Source organism: Vombatus ursinus, unplaced genomic scaffold (assembly GCF_900497805.2).
Source record: "Vombatus ursinus unplaced genomic scaffold, bare-nosed wombat genome assembly UNPS02014945.1, whole genome shotgun sequence".
Lineage (NCBI taxonomy): Eukaryota > Metazoa > Chordata > Mammalia > Diprotodontia > Vombatidae > Vombatus > Vombatus ursinus.
This window is the reverse complement of record NW_020954723.1, coordinates 3854618-3876288: the sequence shown is the minus strand read 5'-3', so window position 1 is coordinate 3876288 and position 21671 is coordinate 3854618. Positions and strand designations below refer to the sequence as shown.

Here is a 21671-nt window from a genome sequence, read left to right as displayed (position 1 = left end):
CCAAAAAAAAAGACCTTCAGATATGAAGGAAAGGAAATTCAAATTATCCAAGATTATTCTACATTCATTAGAAATCATAAGAGGGAATAAACAGAGATGGGGGAACCTGTGGCCTCAAGGCCACACATGGCCTTCTATGTCCTTGGGTGCAGCCTTTTGATTGAGTCCAAGTTTTACAGAACAAATTCTTTTATTAAGGAGATTTATTCTGTGAAGTTTGGAGTCAGTCAAAGGGCTGCACCCGAGGACCCAGAGGGCCACATGTGGCCTCGAGGCTGCAGGTTCTCCACCCCTGGTATCTTCTGAAAAGCAAAACAGTGTAAGTTGCAACCCCTGTTACTTATATTTGAAGATTTTTGTTTAGGAAGGTAATCTGGTGCTATGGAAAGAATACTCGATTTGGATTCAAATCTAGGTTCAAATCTCAGCTTTACCACTTACTACCTTTATGAGTTGGGGCAAATCATTTAACCTTTCCAGGTTTCATTATCCTCATTGGAAAAATGAGAAGATTGCACTTGATGGTTACTAAAGAGCCTTCCAGTTCTAAATCAATGATCCTTTGACCCTCTACATCACGGTTTTGACCCTTGTTGCTTCTTTGCTCTGCCTTCTACGTGGCCTTAGAACTTGAAGTTATCCTCCACTGATCCAGGAATTACTTTGGTCAAAAATCTCTGGGGTTTGGTCTTCAACTAGATGCAGTTCTTCAATTCACATGGTTTCCTGTAGGGAATTCATGGATGCGAAGGTACTTCAAGGCGCCGAATCTTGGTCAGTACCGGCCCCGGCAGCGGCGCCGCACCCCAGAGCAGGGAGTGTCTTCTCCCCAGAAATGGCTTCTGGCTTTCGGAATTACTGCAGGGCAGCGGGGAGGACACCACCTACCTCCTCCCCGCCCCCCGTGCCCACCCAGCCTCCCCGCCCCAAGTCCATCGGGGGCTCCGAATCGGCGTCCTCGCCCCCCGCCCCAGGGGTGCCCCACTCCCCAAGCTGCGGCCGGGGGGGGGGGTTGGCACTCTCCTTTTGTTTCTATGTCCTTAACTCTTTACTTCTTGAGTCCACCTGCATAATCTGCTTTTAAAAGATCAAAACTGGGGTGCAGCTAGGTGGCTCAGTGGATAGAGCACTAGCCCTGGAGTCAGGAGGACCTGAGTTCTAATCCGGCCTCAGACACATAACACTCACTAGCTGCGTGACTCTAGGCAAGTTACTTAACCCCAATTGCCTCACCAAAAAAGATCAAAACTGTGGATATATAGCTCATGTGTATGAACTATCTGTCAATCAACTCTCAGGCAGCATTACTGTTGTAGGAACAGCAATAAACCCCTAAGAACAAGATGTTTCTAACTTGCTAAGGGGTTAACATTTAAAAAATATTTTATACCTCATTGAGGAGATACTGGAGGGGCTTCCTCATTCTTCCTGGGCTCAACCCTCACAACTACATATGTAGGCAGTAATTTCACGCACTAAGCTAGTTTCTGGTGATACCCTGAATATAAAAGTGGGTACTACCTGATAATACAAAACTTTATGTCATACCTACTTCTGGATTTAGACTTCCAATTCCTCAAACTAAGTAAACGCAGATGATTTTCTTACATTTTCAACCTTACTGTGGCAGGCAGAACACTGCCTCAGCATCACAACTTTTAACAAAAACTTTTTAAAAATCTTGATTAAAACCAAATAGAACCTAAATTACATCATTATTATCAGAGGTTAAACAGATTTACTCAGTCACATAGCTAGCAAATGTCTGAGGCTGGATTTGAACTCAGGTCTTCCTGGCTCTGTGCCACTAGCTGCCAGGAAATAGATCACTTTAGAGAGTCAGCAATGGTAAAGAGCTGGCCAAGGAAACTGGGAAAACTCAGGAATCTTGGGTTCTTGTCCTATTATATAGTTAAGTCACTTAACCTATGAGTGTGCCCCAGGCAAGTATGAATATAAGTTACAGACTATTTGCAGATCTTCATTGTTGGAGGGAATTTCCACGCTGGAAGTTCCTCACACCTATAACACTACAGTTCCTGATCCTTTTTTTCCCTTATTTAAAAAAAATCACTTTAATCCAGAAGTTGGGGCCGTCCCAATTCCGTTGCATTAGTAAGGTGGCACCTCTGGAGGTTACTGATAAAGACATCCAGGAGACTGAAAGTGAGGTTTTATTTCCAAATGCAACTACAAAATCCTCCAAACCCCACCCTCTGCACAAAACCCCGCCCCCGCTCCGGGGGACCCACCCACTCTCCGTCGGCCTGTCCCTTTCCGTCTCCATAGCTCCACCCCTTCGGCCTGGCCCTTAGGATCCCCTGGACAGATCCCGAAAAGCCTTTTCCCACGGGACATGCGGGACCTGGCCCAGGCCCGGCCGGGCGGTGACGTCATCTCGGCGCTTGCGCAACAGCCCCGCCCTAGGGGCGGAGGGCGGAGAGCGGAGGGCGGGGGGCGGGGGTGCTCAGGCCGAATCCCCCCTCCGTAATAACAAGGGACGTGCTCCGAGGCCACGGCTCAATGGCTCCTCTGGCCAGGGCTGGCGCCGCCGAGGCTGCCGGAGCGGCCGCCGCCCAGGCTGCCATGGAGGTCGTAGCGGCGCAGCAGGGAGGCCGCGGCAGCCGGTGGGGTTAGTCGATGAGGAGCCGGCGGAGGCGGCGGGGGCGGCGGCGGCCAGGGATCTCCATGCGCAAGCGGCGGCGGCGGCGGGGGCGGCACCGGCGGTTTCTGCTCCCGGAGGAGGTAGGCGGAGGCGTTCCGCGGCGGGGAGCCCTCCCCTGCACCCCTGCCTCCCTCTTCGTACCGGGCGCCCCCTTTCCGGGGCCGCGTTCTGTTCCACCGTCCCTCCCTTCCCGCACTCTCCCCCCCATTTTCCTCCCCCTCCCTAACCCCCCCCCCGGCCGCGGCTTGGGGAGTGGGGCACCCCTGGGGCGGGGGGCGGGGACGCCGATTTCGAGCCCCGGATGGACTTGGGGCGGGGAGGCTGGGTGGGCACGGGGGGCGGGGAGGAGGTAGGTGGTGTCCTCCCCGCTGCCTTGCAGTAATTCCGAAAGCCAGAAGCCATTTCTGGGGAGAAGACACGCCCTGCTCTGGGGTGCGGCGCCGCTGCCGGGGCCGGGACTCGGGGTTTGGGGATCGGGAGCAGCAGGAGGCCTGGCGGAGCCCTCCTCCATCCGGCGCCTGATGCCTTTGGGTAGGAGGGGCTCCGGGGGGGGGACCGGCCGGGAGAGGATCGTGAGTTACCCCGGGGGGTGGGGAGCGCGAGGGGAGGGGGCTCTCTGGCCAGGAGCGCCCCCCACGCGGTGGCCGGCCGGGCAGAGGCCACATTTCTTATGCACCCCCCTACGTGCACGCAGCCCAAGAGCATTTGTCTCGGTTTTGTGGCGAAAAAACCCTCTTTGCGTCCAGCCTTCCTTGTTTTTACCGGCTTTGTTACACTTTCTTGGTAATAAGTTAGAGTGAAGCTTAAATGCTAAGATTGATTAAGGCCCTGACTTGATAGCATTCCTCGATTTAAGTAAATGCTTCCCCTTTCAGAGACAAACTAAAAGAGTTTTGCTTTCTTTCATATACAAAAATGATCAATTTAACTTGGCAATAACATAACTATTGCTTTATCGTTCTGTTGTTTTTTTTTCTTCATGAGGCTGTGAGTAGGCGATGCTACTCAGAAGGGGAAAAGATAAAAAGTCAGGAGTTTCCTAATGCTTTCCCAATACAGTATTAAGGAATCTTAGGCTAGTCGTTTGAAGTACACGTTCTAAATCCTTTAAAATGTAACACAGATAAAAGTTATAAGATAGACGTTATTCTCAATCTTAAACTATGTGGACACTTGATTTTTTAAAAAACTTGTTGCTCAGTAATATTGGGTCGTAGCAGGCTCTAGACTTGCCACACCCACTTATTCTTAAGTGATTGGATGCTGTTTGACTAATACTAAGGCTGAAAATATTGACTGAAAGAAGCATATACTTTGCTGTTTAAGTATAAAATCTTGAATATTTAAAAAGTCTGAAATGTCGTGCTCCAAGTCAAATACTGGTACTGAATTGTCATGCTTGGTCAAAGTTGTCTAATAACGTTAAACCTATTTATTTTACTAAAACACACAAAAGACATATCTTCGGAGCACATATTATTTAATTAGAGGTTCTAACAGTACTGGGGGTTTACACTTTGTAAAAACTCACAAAATACATGATTGCTTATTTTAAGGAAATTCTAATTTGTCATATACTCTGTCATTAAGGAATGAAGATGACAATCCCTGATTATTTTAGCCAGAAGGAAGGACCAATCGAATTTGAGTTGGAAAAAATTCTAGTTGCTAACTAATCCGAACCATACCTGAAAAAGAAGTCCTTACAATACACTGACAAGTGGCTGTCTTGCATAAAGACCTCCTGCCACTGCAGCCCATTCCCCTTTGAGATAATGTGTCAGGAAGTTTTGCAGAGGAAGTTTTCTTTCATCGAGCCAGTGTTGCCTCTTACCATCATCCACCCATTGCTCTGGGTTCCACCTTCTGTGACCAGGCAGAACATATATGATCCCTCTTCCCCTTGACAGCCCTTAAAATAGTTCCTCCCTACTTGTGGCGTACTGGAATCAGCTCCACCCTGTGGAGTCCATCGTTAAATTTTCAGTGTGAGCATTTACACCTTAGAAATGGGCAAACTACAAATAAGGACTTGGTTTAACTATTCTGTTGATTTAAGAGTATGATAGAAAAAATGTTAAAAATGCAGATTAGCTGATTGTTAAGCTCTCAGTGGGGAGACTCCATGTTCTTAGTTCCTTCAAGTAATCTTCCTGACATCAGCTCAGAGCCCTTTACCTTTCTGTTTCTCCTTCACCCCTCTCTCCCTAGTCTTTTCAATGGTCAGTGTCTTTGCTTTACTGTGATTCCCAGAATTAAGTAAGCATGGCTTAGTGGACAGAGAACTAGCTGCCGAACCAAGAAGGACCTGGGTTCAGGTCTAACAAAAAAAGAATTCCTGGGAGCTACATATTGCCTTAGAAACCACAGATTAACGTTATGTTGTATCTTTATTTTGTTAAACATTTCCCAATTACATTTAATCTCGTTCCTGTGCACTGGAGTTGGGAAGTTTTGCCTCCCTGAGTTTGACACCTCTGGTGATAGTCTGATCTAATGGTTTGGTTTTTTTTTTTCACCCTGGTGAAAAAGGACATAAGGTTCAGGCAGCTTGGCTAGGGAACAGGGACTAGATCTGTTATCTTATTGTTTAGGTCTGTCCCAGTGAGGAACTTCTCTACAAGGCAGGTCAGCACCTTCTCTTCCATGTACCAGATGAGAGAGTTGCCTTGAGCACAGAAAGATTAATATTTACTCAGGTTCACACATCCATATATGTATCAGAGGGGGGTACTTAAACCTAAGTCCCTTCTGGCTCCAAGGCTAGCTCTCTCTCCACCAGGCTATGGCATTACCATTATCTTTAAAATGTACATTTTATTGATTTCTTTTGTCACAATCGTTTTTTTATGCGGAAGACATCAACTCTCCCTCTCCTTCATATTGGAACCTATCTTGTAACGGTGAAAAACAATTGAGCAAAAATATTCGACAAAGTGATTAGTTACTGCATTTGACAAGGCATACATATTCTGTTTTAGAAGATTGCTCCTCTCTACTGTGACTGTCTCTTCTCTGGTGTTATTATTGGTTTTTTATTTGCCCAAAAGTTAGGCTTCCTTTTAGTAATACTTTCACTGACGTTTTTGTAGTCACTGTATAGTTCTTTTGGATGTCCTTATTTTGCTGTGCATCTTTCCAGCTTTCTTTGAGTTCCTGATCTGTCATTTTATTTTATGTTGTTCATGTACTATAGTTTTTGGGTTTTTTTTTTCAGCTGTTCCCAATATATAGGCACTCACATTGGCTCAATTTCCTTGCTATCACAAAAAGTGCTAATGTGGATATTTTGGTTTCTACTAGACCTTTGTTTTTGTCTGTCACTTCCTCAGGTTATATGCTCAATAATGGGGTTACCTGTTCAGAGGGTATTGATAATTTAATCACTTTTTTGTGTAATTCCAAATTGATATCCTGAAAGGTTGGACTAAATCATTGCTCTACCTTCCCTGCCAAAATGGATGATTTTTGTTGTTTGTCAACATTACTGATTTTACAGCATGAGGTGAAACCTCAGAATTATTTTAATCTGAATTTGTTATTATTAATGTTTTGAAGCATGTTTTCAAAATTTTGAAATTTTTTTTCTACATCCTTTGAATACTTACCTACTGAGGAATGGCTCTTGGTGTTAAATATTCGTGTCTGGAGGCCTCTGGGCTAATCACTTTTTTTTCCAGTTTCTAATATTTTATTTTTTTTAAATGACATGTAAAAACAATTTTTAACATTCATATTTTAAAATTTTGACATTCTCTCCCTCTTCTGTCTCCTCCCTGAGATAGCACGCAGTTTGATATAGGTTATACATGTGCAGTCATGCAAAATACATTTCTGTATTAGTCATGTTGTGAAAGAAGACACAGACAAAAAAATAAAGTAAAAAATACTGTGCTTTAATCTGTATTCAGACTCTATCAGTTATTTCTCTGGAGGCAGATAGCATTTTTCAAAGACCTTCAGGATTGTCTTGAATCTTTGTATTGCTGAGAGTAGCTAAGTCCTTCACAGTTGATCATTGTACAGTATTTCTGTTACTGTGTACAATGTTCTCCTGGTTCTCACTTCACTAATCATTTCTTAAAAGGAAAAAACAAATATAGCTAATAGGGAATGGACTTGAGAAGAGGGAGTGCTCCTTATTGACCTTGATAAGTACAAGTCACCTCGTCCATATGTGTCTGTTATATTGTTGTTCAGTCATGTCTGACTGTCATAACCCTATTTGGGATTTTCTTTGCAAAGATAACAAAGTGGTTTGCCATTTCCTTCTCTAGCTCATTTTTACGGATGAGAAAACTGAGGCAAATAGGTAACCCTGGGTCACACAGCTAATGTATCTTTCCGAATATTAATGTCTCCATTATAAATCTTTAATATGAGCTTTTAACAGTGGTATTTGATGTATATATTTTCTATCTTACAACTTTTTATTTGTACGAAAGTTAATTTTTTATTATTTTTTTTACATAATCAAGATTGTCTGCTTTGTCTTTCATGCTCTCTTCTAGCCTTTGTTTGGTCAAGAATTCTCTCCTTAGCCAAAATTGTGAAAAATACTTGATCCTAGTCTCTCTTAAATTGCAGTTTGCATGTGCATTTGGAGCATTTTGTTGTATTTGGTGTAAAATGTTGGTCTGACCCTAGTTTCTTTCAAATTGCTTGATGGATTTCTCAGCAGTTATTATGGCATGATCTGTTCTTGATGAAGCCATGCCAACCATTTGTGAACACCATTCCCTTTTCTGGGTGTGCACTAATCACCACATTTTAGATTTTTACCAGGAACTAAAGTCAAGCTCACTAACCTCTTGTTTGTAGACCTTATTCACTTCCTTTTTTGAAGATGGAGACATTCTGCAGTTTTTCACTTCTTCAGTATCTCTTCAAGAGTGTGGTTCTGGCAGATAGTTTTAAGGTACCACCTAAGATGTAGTTCACATGGGTTAGGTGATGTGGACTTCTCAAGGCCAGTGAGAAGTACTCCCTCACTGTCTCTCTCAAGTACATTCCCTCTTAACTATATTCGTTTTGTCCTGTAAGAAAAAATTAGAGCTTCTTGGGGCGGAACCAAGATGGCAGAGTAGAAGCAGTGACTTGTTTGAACTCTCCCTCAAACCCCTCCAAATACTGTAAAAAATGGCTCTAAACACATTCTGGAGCAGCGGAACCCACAAATAGACAGAGTGAAACAACTTTCCAGGTGAAGACAGCCAGGCTGGGGGAGGAGCATGGTTCAGTGTGGGCAGTGCCCACAAAGACTTAGCTTCAGCAAACATGGAGCAGGCCTCAGGGGACTGAATCACAGACAGCTGTGGTGGTTTCCAGACTTCTCAACTCACAAACGCAAAAGACAGCTTAGAAGGTCAGTAGGAAAGGTCTGTCGGACCTGTGTGAGAGAGGAGCTGGATTTGGCCCTAGTCCTGACATAGCCCCGGGGCAGTGACTGTTCCAGAACTCTCAGCCCACAGATGGAGGGGGGATCGAGTGGCTGATCAGAGGGGGATTACAGGGATCTCTTTGCTGATGCTGAGGCAGGATTCTCTTGCTTTTACCTATGCTTAGATCTGCGTCACAGTTCTAGGTGGCATTTCTGGGGCAAGGAAGAGCACTGGAGTGGTAGAACTTATGGTGGCAGTAGAGAGTGAATCCTCCTCACAGTTCCAAGGCAGAAAGGAGTGCTTGTGATCACTCATAGATGACAGCACAGGCCAGGAAAGGAGTAAACACCTCAATTTTGATGATACCATCTTGGAAGAACTGAAGATTTACAGGTCCCTAGAAGTATCTCTGAAAACAGCTGCACAAAACCCCCGAAGCTTGAGACAGTATATTCTCCACACTGCAAGCAGACCCCCTATCTTAACAAAGAGTTTAAAAGTCAAGTAATTGGATGGGATCATGAGCAGACAGCACAGAAAAAGTCAGACCATAGAATCTTACTTTGGTGACAACAAAGATCAAAACATAAACCAAAAGAAGGCAACAGAGTTAAAGCTCCTACATCCAAAACCTCCAAGAAAAATTTGCATCAGTCCCAGGCCATGGAGGAGCTCAAAAGGGATTTTGAGAAGCAAGTAAGAGAAGTAGAGGAAAAACTGAATAGAGAAATGAGAGTGATGCAAGAAAATCATAAAAAACAAATCAACAGCTTGCTAAAGGAGACCCAAAACGATACTGAAGAAAATGACACCTTAACAAATAAAATAGACTGACCAAATGACAAAAGAGGTCCAGAAAGCCAATGAGGAGAAGAATGCCTTAAAAAGCAGAATTGGCCAAATGGAAAGGGAAGTCCAAAAGCTCATTGAAGAAAATTGTTTTTACATGCAGCTGGGAAGTAAGATAACAGGCAGTGGGGCACAGAAATCTATTCTGCCCTATAGGAAAATAGAAGGGGAAGGCAGTAAGAGAAGGAGAGGGTGATAGGAGGGGGGAGCAGATTAGGGGAAAGAGTATTCAGAATGCTTGCCATCTTTGGGTGGGGGGAGGGGAGAGGTGGCGAGAAAATTTGAAACTCAAAATCTTGTGGAAATGAATGTTGACAACTAAAAATTAATTAATTATTTTGAAAAAAAATAAAATATCCACATTCCCCCTCAAAAAAAAAAGAAAAAAAAATTAACCATTCTGTTTGAGCCAGAAACCTTTAACAGAATTCCAGAAATGTGAAGTCCCTCCCCATCATTCCTTTGTGTTATGCCTGTAATTTGTTTCTGGAGCTTATCAAAAATTTCCTCTTTCTGTTCAAGCTGTTGACTATTCAGTGGTCAATACACATTTATTAAGCACCTATTATGTGCCAGGGATACAAATTCAAAAAAGAAAGACTTTTTGAAAAATAATGGTATTTCCTTTAGTTCCTGTTGGCAAAAGGGTTTTTTGTTTTGTTTTTTTGTTCTGTCAAGTATCACTCTTCGTGACCCCCTTTGGGTTTTTCTTGGCAAAGATATTGGAGTGGCTTGCCATTTCCTTTTCTAGCATATTTTACAGATGAGGAAACTGAGGCAAACAGGGTTAAGTGACTTGCTTGGGATCATACGTAAGTGTCTGAGGCCAGATTTGAACTTAGGAAGACAAGTCTTCCTGACAGGCCCAACACTCTCTCCGCTGTTGCCCCGAAGGATGTTGAGGTTGTTTCAGTAATGAGTTTCCTGGGGCATGGTAGAGAAGTCAAGTAGAGAAATCCCAGACTAGTAAGGAGATGTCTAAGCTGGCCTCTCTTCTTAAATGGAGGTTTGGAGCTTCATCCTGGGACTTATAGTCAAACAGCATCACCAGAAAAAAAAATTGTTGTTTAAAAGGAACAATGACTACAAGGGATGTGATGTACAGATGAATAGCCTAGAGTTGCTTCATTGTTAGATACATCTTTGTTAAACTTTGCATGTGGATGTGGAGAAAAAGCAGGAATGCCTTTGGCAGTTTTTGCAGCACTTTAAGAGTTTTCTAACTTTTCCCTAAAAAAAAAGCCCCTCTTTTAATTTTTAAAACACTTCATTAGTATGTTTTTAATTGCTTTTATTTCTGAATCTATCCCTTATCTTTTCCCTACCAAGTGAGCCATCCCTTGTAACCAAGAATAAAAAAGAAAGGGACCTGAGTTCAAAGGTTCTGCTTGCTTCCCTTTAGATCACTTTATGTGGTCTGGCCAGGTTCCTCTGAGTTCTTCATATTCATTATTTCTTAACTACATAATATTTCATTACATTCATGCGTCACAATTTGTTCAGTCATTGACAAAGTGCCCTTCGTTTTAAACAACAATTTTTTTTTCTGGTGATGCTGTTTGACTGTAAGTCCTAGGATGAAGCCACCGAAGAAATCAAATTGAAGGTCTTCCAAAGGCCATTGTGCATTAGTAACCAAAAATTGTACAGTGGAAGTGTAAAGAATATCAGAGGTAAATGACTGGAAAACCAGTTGGCCGGTCATATGCCAAGATGGGGAGGGATAACCAGTGGACAGCCTGTGCTCTACTGTGCACGTAATGTCAAGACACCCTCCAGAGCCTCGCAGTGTAGGACATGGTCAAGAAAGAAAGAAGGAAATAAGCATTTATTAAGTACCTCCTGCATGTGCTAAGCACTTTACAGATATTATTTGATCCTCACAACAGCTCTCAGAGGGAGGTGCAGTTATCCCCATTTGACAGTTGAGGAAACTGAGGCAGAGGCAGACTTGTCCAGGGTAATACAGCTAGTAAGTGTCTAGGGTCGAATATGGACTCAAGTCTTCCTGACTCTGGGCCCACTCCTGTCCCGTAAGCCATCTCTTATTAAGCACCTGCTGTTGTGACAGGCACTGTACTAAGCACTTGGAGTACAAAGAAAAGCGAAAAGAGGGGCAGCTAGGTGGCGCGGTGGATAAAGCTCTGGCCTTGGAATCAGGAGGACCTGAGTTCAAATCTGGCCTCAGACGCTTGACACTTACTAGCTGTGTGACCTTAGGCAAGTCACTTAACCCCGATTGCCTCACCCAAAAAAAAAAAAAAGTAAATTAAGAAACAAAAAGAGTCTCTGCCCTCAAGGAGTTCATATTCTGTTGGGGGAGAAAACATGTAAACAACTAGGTACAAATAAGATATACAAGGTAATTTGGGGGAAACTACAGAGGCACTGGGGTAGCTAGGTGGCACAGTGGATAGAGTATTGAGGCTAGAGTCAAAAAGACTCCTCTTCCTGTGTACCAGTCTGGCCTCAGACACTTAGTAGCTGTGTGACCCTGGGCAAGTCACTTAACCATTTTTGTCTTAGTTTGCTCATCTGTACAATGAGCTGGAGAAGGAAATAGCAAACCACTTCAATATCTTTGCCAAGAAAAGCCCAAATGGAGTCACAGAGTCAGAAATGACTGAACAACAATAACAACAAATATTTGGTAACAGGAGTTTTGTTTTTTATATACATGTGTATGTTTTATTTATATGTGTGTGTGTGTATATGCAGATACACATGTATACGTATGTGTGTGTATGTACGTTATATATAATGGAGACATAAATATTTGGAGATATACACTAGCTGTGTGTCCCTGGGCAAGTCATTTAACCCTGTTTGCCTCAGTTTTCTCATCTATAAAAATGAGCTGGAGAAGGGAATGGCAAACCATTCCACTATCTTTGCCAAGAAAACCCCAAATGGGGACACGACTGAACAACAACAGAAAGAATGCAGCAGGAGGATCCAGAAATGCTTCTGGCAGAAGGTTGGATTTTAACTGAGGCTTGAAGTCCTTTGGACTTCTCCATTATGTTCTCACATAGAGTACCTTCCTTTTCAGTTTTTTGTATGTGGTCTTCCCCTGTTAGATTGTCAGCTCCTTGAGGATAGGGACTGACTTTTTCATATTCCCAACACTTAGCACAGTGCCCGGCACGTAGTGGCCACTTAACAAATGTTTATTGACTGACTACATGAGAGGGCATGGATGGGTTGTAATCTGCTTCATTAGAGTACCCACACATCTGTCTAAAGTTCAGAGACATACACACACAATGCTACACAGCCACCCTTCCCACCTAGCTTTTTAATCTGTCCTGTTTGTTTTGAATAAAGGGCTGCCCTTTTAGAGCCTTCCAATCATTAGTTTTGTATCACAAAATCTCAGTGGAGATAGTCAAGTTTGCACCTCTACAGTTAGGGATAGGAAAACCTGTGATTTCTGGGGAGAGGGAACTCTTAGGAGAGGAAATTGGCAAATGAGGTAGAGTTGCCCAGAGCACTGAAAAGGTAGGCGGCTTGACCATGGTCACACAAGCCAGCATGGGTCAGAAGCAGAATGTGAACCCAGGTCTTACTAGTTCAGAAGACAGCTCCCTTAACCACTTGACCTGCTGTCTTTGTTTACATTAGGATCCTTCCTTGTTAGCTGTAGTTTGTAAACTGGTATGTAAACATTTGACTCCACAGATTTTTTGTTTGTTTCTATTGGTTCCTTGCATGGATTTTATCTTCTGTGAACTGAAAGGTACCTCAACTCCTAGTCTTCTTCCTAGATTATAACTCTAAGAACACTGGATTTTGAATCAGGGGACCTGGATTTAAATTGTGGTTCTCCACCTGGGGAAGCAGAGAAGCTATATGACTTTGGGCAAGTCTTTTGATTCCTCTGGGCCTGTTTCCTCATCTGTAATGAGAGAACTTTTGTGATTCTTTCTGGCTTTGTAGCTGATGATAGCACTGAATGAATGTATGTTGATTGATACGATAATATACAGAGGTAGTCTTCACCATCTACTTATCAAATTGACTAGACTTCAGACAAATACCTTCTAATCAGTGCTTGTTAGGGACACTTAACTATGGCCAAGAATCTTTCATTCTTTTGTTTTAAGCTATGGTCCAGAAATCCAAATCCTGTTCTTAGATACCACTCTCTTACTTAGTTGTTCACCTGAGCCCTACTTCCATATATAGTCTCAAGAGAGACTCATCCAAACAAATTTTCTTGTCCCATTTCTGTTTTTTGTCACCAGCTCTGTTTGACAGATGTGGTGTTTGTTAAAGGCCCCATGTAAATATATTTAAATTCTATCACTTGGTTGCCACCAGCTCTCAGGAAAGGTTTGCACCAGAGGGAGGGAGGTCAGTTGGGTTTCTTTTCAAAATAGTCTTTTTCAAAAAGATATACTATTCTTTTAAAAACATTATACTGTCGGGGCGGCTAGGTGGTGCACTGGATAGAGCACTGGCTCTGGATTCAGGAGGACCTGAGTTCAAATCCGGCCTCAGACACATAACACTTACTAGCTGTGTGACCCTGGGCAAGTCACTGCCTGGCCAAAAAAACAACAAAACATTACACTGTCACTTATCAGTCTATCGGCAGGTATTTATTAAGCATCCACCACATGGCAGGCACCTGGTAGGTGCTGGGGATTCAAAAACAAAAGTGGAACAGTCCCTTGAAGAACTTCCATTCCATAGGGGGAACATGTACACATATAACCATATACAAAACAAATACAAGGTTAATATTGGTGAGAAGACTGTCTTGGGGGTTGAGGAAGGTACTATTTAATCGTCCCTTGAAGGAAGCTAGGGATTTTAAGAGGCAGAGGTGAGAAGGGAGTGTACTCCAGGCTTAGAGAACAGCCAGTGCAAAGAGAGAGTGGTGGGAGATGGAATGTGGTGTATGAGCAACAGTGAGGTTATTAGCTGGCTTGGCTGACCAGAAGTGTGTGAAAGGGGGACAGTGGTTAATAAGGTTGGAAAGGTAGAGTGAAGCCAGTTTGTGATGGACTAAAAATGCTAAACAGAGGATTTGTATTTGATCCTAAAGGTAATAGAAATTTATTGACAAGGGATTGATATAGTTCGACCTAAGCTTTAGTGATGCAGTCATGAGTGAAAAAAGTTTTAAGAAGCCCAGCTTTAGGAGAATCACTTTAGCAGGTAAAAAGAGGATGGACTGGAGAAGGGGGAAAGGCTTGAAGCAATGAAAGCATGTAGGAAGCTATTGGCAATAATCCACGTGAGGTGTTGGGGTCCTGAACTAGTCGCTTCTTGCTATCCTCTATTGCCACCGTAGAACCTTCCCCCATAACAAGAAACTGCAATCAAACAATACAAACCATCACATTAATTTTCTCACAATGTTTGCCTCATCCTACACCTCTTGTCCACCACTTCTCTAGTGAGTGGTGGTACTTACCATCAGTTCTCTTTACCATCAGCCTTCTAGAAGCGTGAACGGTTGGGGTATTGATCAGAGCCCTGCAGTCTTTGAATGTTTTTCCTTTACATTATTGCTTCCTTGGTAATTATATAAAATTTTCTCCTTGTTTTGTTTATTTCACAGTGTATTCATATAAATCTCAGGTTTCTCTAAATTCTTAATATTTTTCATTTCTTGTAGTGGCAGCAGTCTTCCGTTATGTTCATGTATCATTTTGTTAAGCCCTGTTCCTGGTTGATGTGTACTCTGTTTCTAGTTCTCAGTGTCCACAGAAAGTGCTTCTGTGAATACTTTTTGTATATATGGGACTTTTCCTTTTGACTGAAAATAGTCTTCATTTCAGGTTGGAGGGAGCAGGCTAGTGAAGTTAGATTGTCATCCAAGTTTTCTGAATCAGATTTTCATTAGACATGGCATTGTTTTAAGAAATATGGATTGTTGAATCATCTGGCACAACTATAAATTCTCTAAATGCAAAATACTTTCCAGAGCTGCATGGAAATTATTTTTGAATTATTCACTTCTAGTAATTGCAATAATTGAGTGATGACTGGCATATTCCTAACATTGTTTTCTAAAGCTGAATAGATACAGCTTTAATTACAGTAGAATCCCGTTACAACAAAATACGTTATTCCATGTTTTTAACATAATACAGGTGAAATAGTCTTCAACACTCTACCTGTACTACTACCGACTGTGCTGTTATCAATGTCTTTGTAGATTTGATAGAGTCTATAAGGTGGATTTCAGTATGTCAATTCCTTAAGTAAACGTGGCCAAGCAGATTAACTAGATAATAGCAGGAACAAGGCATTTGACTTACTTTATATTTTTAAAATGTCATAGAACTTTCGATTCATTCTAAATCTAGCCAGCGTCTTTACGTAGTTTTATATTTAGAATCTCAAGAGTTCTAAAACTCAGGTTTATTACCCTATTGTTATAAATTGGTTTTTTAAATTTTAGGATGAAGACATTGTTTGAAGAGATCAAAGCATCAATTAAAAATAACTATAACCAAGACCGTTCGTTTTGGAGGCCTGTCCTTCCCTGGGGAGGGGTTTTTACCATCAAAGCTGGCCGCAAGGCAGTGTCCTGTACACCACTCTATGTTGAAATAAACCTGAAAAATACCTGCACTATAGATGGATTCTTGATGTTACTATATGTCATTCTTCACGAAAATGAAAATTTCCCCAGGGAACTCTCTCTCCACTTAGGCAGAGAGTTTGTAGACTGTTTTCTTTATTTAATGGACTCATACAGTTTTACAACTGTGAAACTACTCTGGATTTGGGACAAGATGAAAAAACAGCAGTACAAATCTGAAGTTCACAAAGCTTCGTTAATAATTGATTTGTTTGGAAATGAACATGACAATTTTACAAAGAATCTGGAAAACCTCATGTCAACCATTCAGGAGAGTTACTGTTCAAACTGGAGATGTCCAACTCGAGTGCAGGAAGATCAGCAGCGAACAATTAACATAAAGTAAGTAGCTGAAAATGTGTTAGAGGAGGGGCCAGGATCTGGCTGAATAGGTAGGAGAAAGGGCAGAAGGACAAGATAGGAACGAAAGAGGGAGGACGAGCTAGAAGAGGACCAGGAAAAGAAAATCATGGTCATGAGAAAAGGAGCAAAGATACACAAAGCTGCCCAAATGTAGACAGATACACCAGCCCTTGATGTTTCATGACTGACACCAGAAAGGAAACTTGGGTCTCACTCCAGAAAAGCAGAAAATACTTTCATTTGGAAAAATAAGTCATATTCCATAGTTTTGAGAAGTTTCATTATAGATGCATTTCCCCAAACACAGCATGAATTATAAGTTGCTCCAGTAATAGCCATACTTTGATTAAATATTTCTTAATTCAGTGGGAATAAAATATTTTTCTTTATTCATCCACATACATTGTTTTGGTTTACATACAAAGAAGGTCAGCTAATTTTATCTCTTCCTTATGAGGCTTCTAAAAAACTGAGATAACATTCTTTGTCCAAAAAGTTAAATGTTTCCTTCCTCTAGAATATTTTTCACTGAACTGTTAAATGCTTTCTTCTTTTGTAAACAAGCCTTTCATGCAGTTATTATTCTCTATTAAATTTTGTATTTTTAAACTATTAATGAAATATTATTGATAGTTGCACATCAATGGCTATAATTATTGTATAAGACATCTGACTTAGATATATAACAGAAAATGCCAATATTTTCTGTCTGCATGGTGCTTTTAATTTTTACAACACACTATTATCAGTCTCATTTTGTCTGCATAATTCTCCTAAATGTATTAATGTACTAATACATTTATTTATGGTCCATTTTTATGGGTAAAGAAAAATTCAGGTACAGACAAGTTAAGTGACTTACCTACAATACCATGGCTATAGTGGAAGAAACAGTCTCCTGAGTCCTAGTCACCAATTGTAAACATTAGACGAGACCAAATTGTTTCTTTGAAATCCTTTTAAAAATTCATTTTAAAGTTCCTTTAGTAACAACATTTTAGGATCAAGATTACCATTTTGAAGTAATGGTGTTTCTGGAAAAGTTAGAGAAATGTTGAAGTCATCCTATTTGTATGTTACAGTATTATCTTAAATTGCAATTAGAACTGCTTTGTGCTTCTAAACACAAAATTACACATATTTCATAATTTTTCCAGTCCTCCCCAAGAAATACCACATGGAAACTTGATCCGATTGGCTGTGGATGAATTGTTTTGTTCCAAGATAGAGCTGTGTGAAGAGCTAGGGTGAGTGCTTTGTCAGCTGTTTAAAGGCAGTCTGTCACTGTGCTGTTTATTGAGAAACATGTAAACACATGCATTTTATCATTTATGTTCTATTAAGTTACATATTTGCTGTGCTACAGTAATAGTAGATGCCAGTATATAGTGTAATTACAGCTAATTAATATGACCATAATGCCATTTTTCTCCATTGATGAGTAGGTACCTTGGTTAAGCAAAACCCAACCAGTGAGGACCCCCAATTAACTGGATGTTTTTTCTGCACTCGAGATTTAGGAAAAAAGAGGTAAATGACCAAAAAAAAGAAAGAAAGAAAAGATTTAGTTAAAAAAAAAGTAGCTTCTTGACTATATCCTGGAACCAGTATGCTCAATTAATCTGGATTCCTACATTTCAGAATGATAAGAAAGCGTGAGATCTTTAGTCATCAAAGAAAGGGTTAAATTATATTTGGTATACTCTCTTTACTGTGTTAAGAAAATTAACATTTATATCTTAGAAAAAAACTTAATTAACTTTGAAGCAAAAAAAGTTTTCTGGTTCATTTAGGTTAATCACAAAATAAGATTAAGCAGTATGTTATGTCCAGAGCATTCCAGTTAATTACTATTTTACATGTGTGGTTACTTCGTAGTTTTCTAATTCATATGCAGTAAAAACTTTGTAAAACCAGCTATTGCTGGGCAAAAACAGCTTTTCATATATTAATAGACACAATATTTGTAAAATGAAGCAAATAATAGGAGAATTTATCCAGACTACAAGAAATTCTTCATACACTCATCCGGTCCAGTAAGAGGAAAATGTATTTCCAAATTCTAAAGCTTTAATAATCTCCTTGAGAGCAGGATCGTTTCACTTTTGTCTTTGTATCTTGAGCACAGTACCTGGGACATACTATGTGCTTAATAAGTGCTCACTGATTGATGCTAAATTAATAAACAAAAGTTATAAAATAGTGATGTTTCAGTGGTGTCATCTTTAATAAATGCCATTGATTTGGTGCTTTAAAGTTTCGAAAGTACTCTACATATGATGTATTATTTGACCTTCGTAACAGAGAAATACAACAAGTGTTATCACTCTTTTACGGATGAGAAACTGAGGCTCGAAAGGTTAAGTGACTTGCTACTAAGTAAAGAGGTAGGGGGTTCTAACCCAAGCCTTTGCTAACAGCAAGTAGCATTCTTTCTACTCTATTGTGCTGTCTTCTTATTAGTTACTTTAGGGACTTCAGCATTCAGCACATGAATAGAAACTGTTGGGGGAAAAAAAGGTATGTCAAATATGAGTAAAAAGATCAACTCTGGTACATAAAATTAGGCCTTTGGAAAATTAAAGCTACAGCAGAGCAATTCCAGAGGTGTTGAAAAGATTGTGTGCTGAGTGAAATAATAATTTCTGCTCTTTTATTTTAGTTGTGGTGGGCTAAGAGAATTTTCCCAACGAGTTTTCTGCCATGGAGCACCACCTTTTGTTGTCTTAAATATGCAGCACTGGAAATCTGAAGATCTGGCATATGTACCATATTACTTGGATTTATCTGATCACAAGTAGGTGTTATTTTTGTTCTATAAAAGAATTGAAAATGGAATTTCAGTTCAATTTTACCTATTTATTTGTGATTTTGAGTAGGCCTAAAGAAGGGATTGTGGTTGAAGAGTCATTGCTGAATTCCTTTGTCATACAGAATGAGTTTTTAGATTACTACAAGTGTAGTTTTTTTTTTTTTTTTCCAGTTCAGTGATACAGTAGGTACATATTTTAACAAAGAAAACTTAGGCATACAAATTGAGAGATCCATAATCCTTTTAGTACTTTGGTTTAGAAAGTTTTATTGATTCATTATGATTTATTAAAATCTGTTATTGTTGCGGTTAACCCCTCACCATGCAGATCACAAATTATACTTTGTCATTCTGTTTGATTCTTGTCCATGTCTTTCAGTACATCTTCCTTGTAGGACATACTCAATGAGCTAGATAGTTTTGTTTGATTCTTTTAATATTTTGATAATACTTATAAAGTAATCACACTGTCAATTATTCTTGCTACCTTTGTTAAAATACATTTTAGAAATTTTAAGTTTTTGGCCACATCACCACATACACTTCATAAATTAGTCAGATGAACATCCTTTTCTGGAAAGCAGACAATCAAAACATAGTTTCCTGATCACTAGGAAATGAGTGAATTTAATCTTTCTGATTCAAAAGGCTATTAAAATAATTTTAACCATATGTACTTTATAATTTATCTTAATTTTCAGATATTTGTTGGAAGGTGCCACATTATTTAACAAAGAGGAACATCATTATTCTGCAGCTTTCCAGATTGATGGATATTGGATGCACTATGATGGCCTCAGAAATGTGAATTTAATTTTGTTAAATAAACCACCAGAGTTTCTCCTCTTGTCATCGTTGGTTTATATTCGAGCAACAGAAAAATAAATATAGACTGATGCGAAATTAAATTGTGTTCCCTCCTGCCCCTCCCCTCCAAATTAAGGGCTCTTATTTTCTGATTACTTGGTATCCAAGAAAATTGTTGAACTATAGTAGTTTTAGAGTTGTATTATCCAGTGCTAAGCCCCAGGTAAATGTTTTATATAGAGAAAAAACTATGCAAAATGTTTGTAATTCTTTTTATATTTCCTGATTTATTTTTATACAAGCATATTTTATGTTGAAATAAAAATATCTTGTAGACTTTTAATTTTGTATTCATATGTACATCAGATCTATTGAAATTAATGTACCTTTCTTTATCCAAAAAAAATTGCAATTGTGATTAGATGCTTTTTTTCTTAGGGATTCAAATAAAAATCCTTCAATCCTGAATCTACATTGAGAAAAGCCAGGTTAAAACTTAGTCAAAGTTTAGAAGACTTTGATAGTATAAAATTGACCCAACTTGGGAAAAAGGTGTCTTCACATTTCTGCTTCATCACAACCCAGAGTGCATTATGGAATCAACTGGGTTTCATTAGAATATATAACTTGTTGATGTCTTAAATATTTTTGTCCTTTTTTTCCTGACCTAGAAATACCAGTTTTTAAACATTTTATAAATATATATGTGTCCATATATCTGTGACTCTTACACATGGGCTTTGAATTTTTTTTCTTAAATATTGCTGAGGGAATTTTGAACCAGCTGCTCAAGTATTAAAGCCCTTGCTAATTAATTTTAAGTGTTAATTCCCGGGCAAGTGTTATTAATAACTATATGACCATCCTCAAAATGTCTTGTTTCAAAATTAAATATATATAGAAACTATATTTTACAGGAGTGACAAATATGCTCTATTAGATATTAAAGTAGACAAATTTATTTCTCATGCTAGTGTGAATGTAAGCAATGTGCATTATTTTGTTTAAATGACTAAAAGGAAAACTTGTCATTAGAATTTTTATTTTTTTTTTTTTTGTTCTAAATCTGAATGTTACTTATCAGAGACAAAAAATATATGCTTTGGATGTTTAAGTGTCCTTGCTTAGTGAACTAATAGTTTTAACAGTTTGGATTTTAAATATGTCACTGCACAAGTTTACATTTATCAGAAATTGTGCTCATTAAAGCCCCTAAGAACCTTCTCATCAATTATTTATTCAGTTGAGGAGAAAAAGAAAAACAAAATTCTTGAGGGAAGTACTATCTTGGAAATATATATTTTATTGTCTCTACTTAAAGTATTCTACCTTAATGATTTTATAGGAACCATAAAGGCTAAAATTGGCTTACTATTCAGATGGGCAAACTATTTTTGAGAATTAAATTTACCCCACATGCGGTACAATTAACTTCCATAGAGTAACATTTTTTATTAAATGAAATCTCAGATTGCCATTGTGGTCAGATTGGTACTTCCGAATGCAACTGAGTTGAAGCAATCCCAATATGAAAATACTTAGACAAAAGATAAATCTGGGGGTGAGCAATCACTTTTACAAAAAAGAAAAAAGTCGTCTTTTGTTTAGTGTTTCCCTATTGTATTTTAAAAAGGATTTGGTTTACAGTAGAACTTTATGGAACAAACCAAGGTACACTTGGTATTGTTCTGGGTTAAAACGGCTAAAACTAATAACTCATTTATATAGTGCTATGATGATATAAAGAACTTATACTCCCTACAAGATAAAAGGATGCAGATAATGTATAAATTGAGTCTTTCCAAAAATTATGTTTAAAAGGCAAATTTTACTCAATACTTTGCACCTTATTTAAAAGAAGTACTTGATGCTAGTTGTTACAAAATGGTGATTTACCTACCTCACAGGGTTGTTGTGAGGATGAAGATGTCTGTAAAGATCTTGACCACCCTGAAAGGTGCTAATAAAAAAAGGTGATTTTTTTTCTCTTTCATGTATGAGTATGTCTCCTAGTTTATTTCCTACATCTTTGTCATCTCTATTTTTTAAACAATAGCTGTGTATCAGAGGCTGAATTTAATATGGTGGAGTACTGTGACTGAAATTAAAGAAGTATTCCCAAATACATTACAAAGGGATGAAAATTATGAAATGCTTTAATTGTATAGTCAACAAGGAAACAAGCATTTACCA

At 39.5% G+C, this 21671-nt stretch overlaps 1 protein-coding gene across 3 annotated transcripts; it reads left to right on the top strand.

Moving 5' to 3' along the window:
• The first annotated feature begins 2681 nt into the window (after positions 1-2681).
• On the top strand, positions 2682-21471 carry LOC114029985 (uncharacterized protein C14orf28 homolog). Of its 3 annotated transcripts, none has more exons than XM_027844640.1 (5): positions 2682-2745; positions 15314-15838; positions 17017-17106; positions 18522-18656; positions 19373-21471. In XM_027844640.1, the coding sequence occupies exons 2-5, from the start codon at positions 15315-15317 to the stop codon at positions 19554-19556; spliced, it is 933 nt and encodes a 310-aa protein (XP_027700441.1). In that variant the 5' UTR covers positions 2682-2745; position 15314; the 3' UTR covers positions 19557-21471. The 3 variants fall into 3 exon arrangements, with proteins under 3 accessions (XP_027700441.1, XP_027700440.1, XP_027700442.1); XM_027844639.1 differs by lacking the exon at positions 2682-2745 and adding an exon at positions 3119-3196; XM_027844641.1 differs by lacking the exons at positions 2682-2745; positions 17017-17106 and adding an exon at positions 3119-3196.
• Positions 21472-21671: the final 200 nt, after the last annotated feature.

Coding starts and splice junctions, on each gene's coding strand:
- LOC114029985 (XM_027844640.1), top strand. CDS start 15,315: ATGAAGACATTGTTTGAAGAGATCAAAGCATCAATTAAAAATAACTAT. Junction 15,839..17,016: donor CAGCGAACAATTAACATAAA/GTAAGTAGCTGA, acceptor TAATTTTTCCAG/TCCTCCCCAAGAAATACCAC. Junction 17,107..18,521: donor GAGCTGTGTGAAGAGCTAGG/GTGAGTGCTTTG, acceptor CTTTTATTTTAG/TTGTGGTGGGCTAAGAGAAT.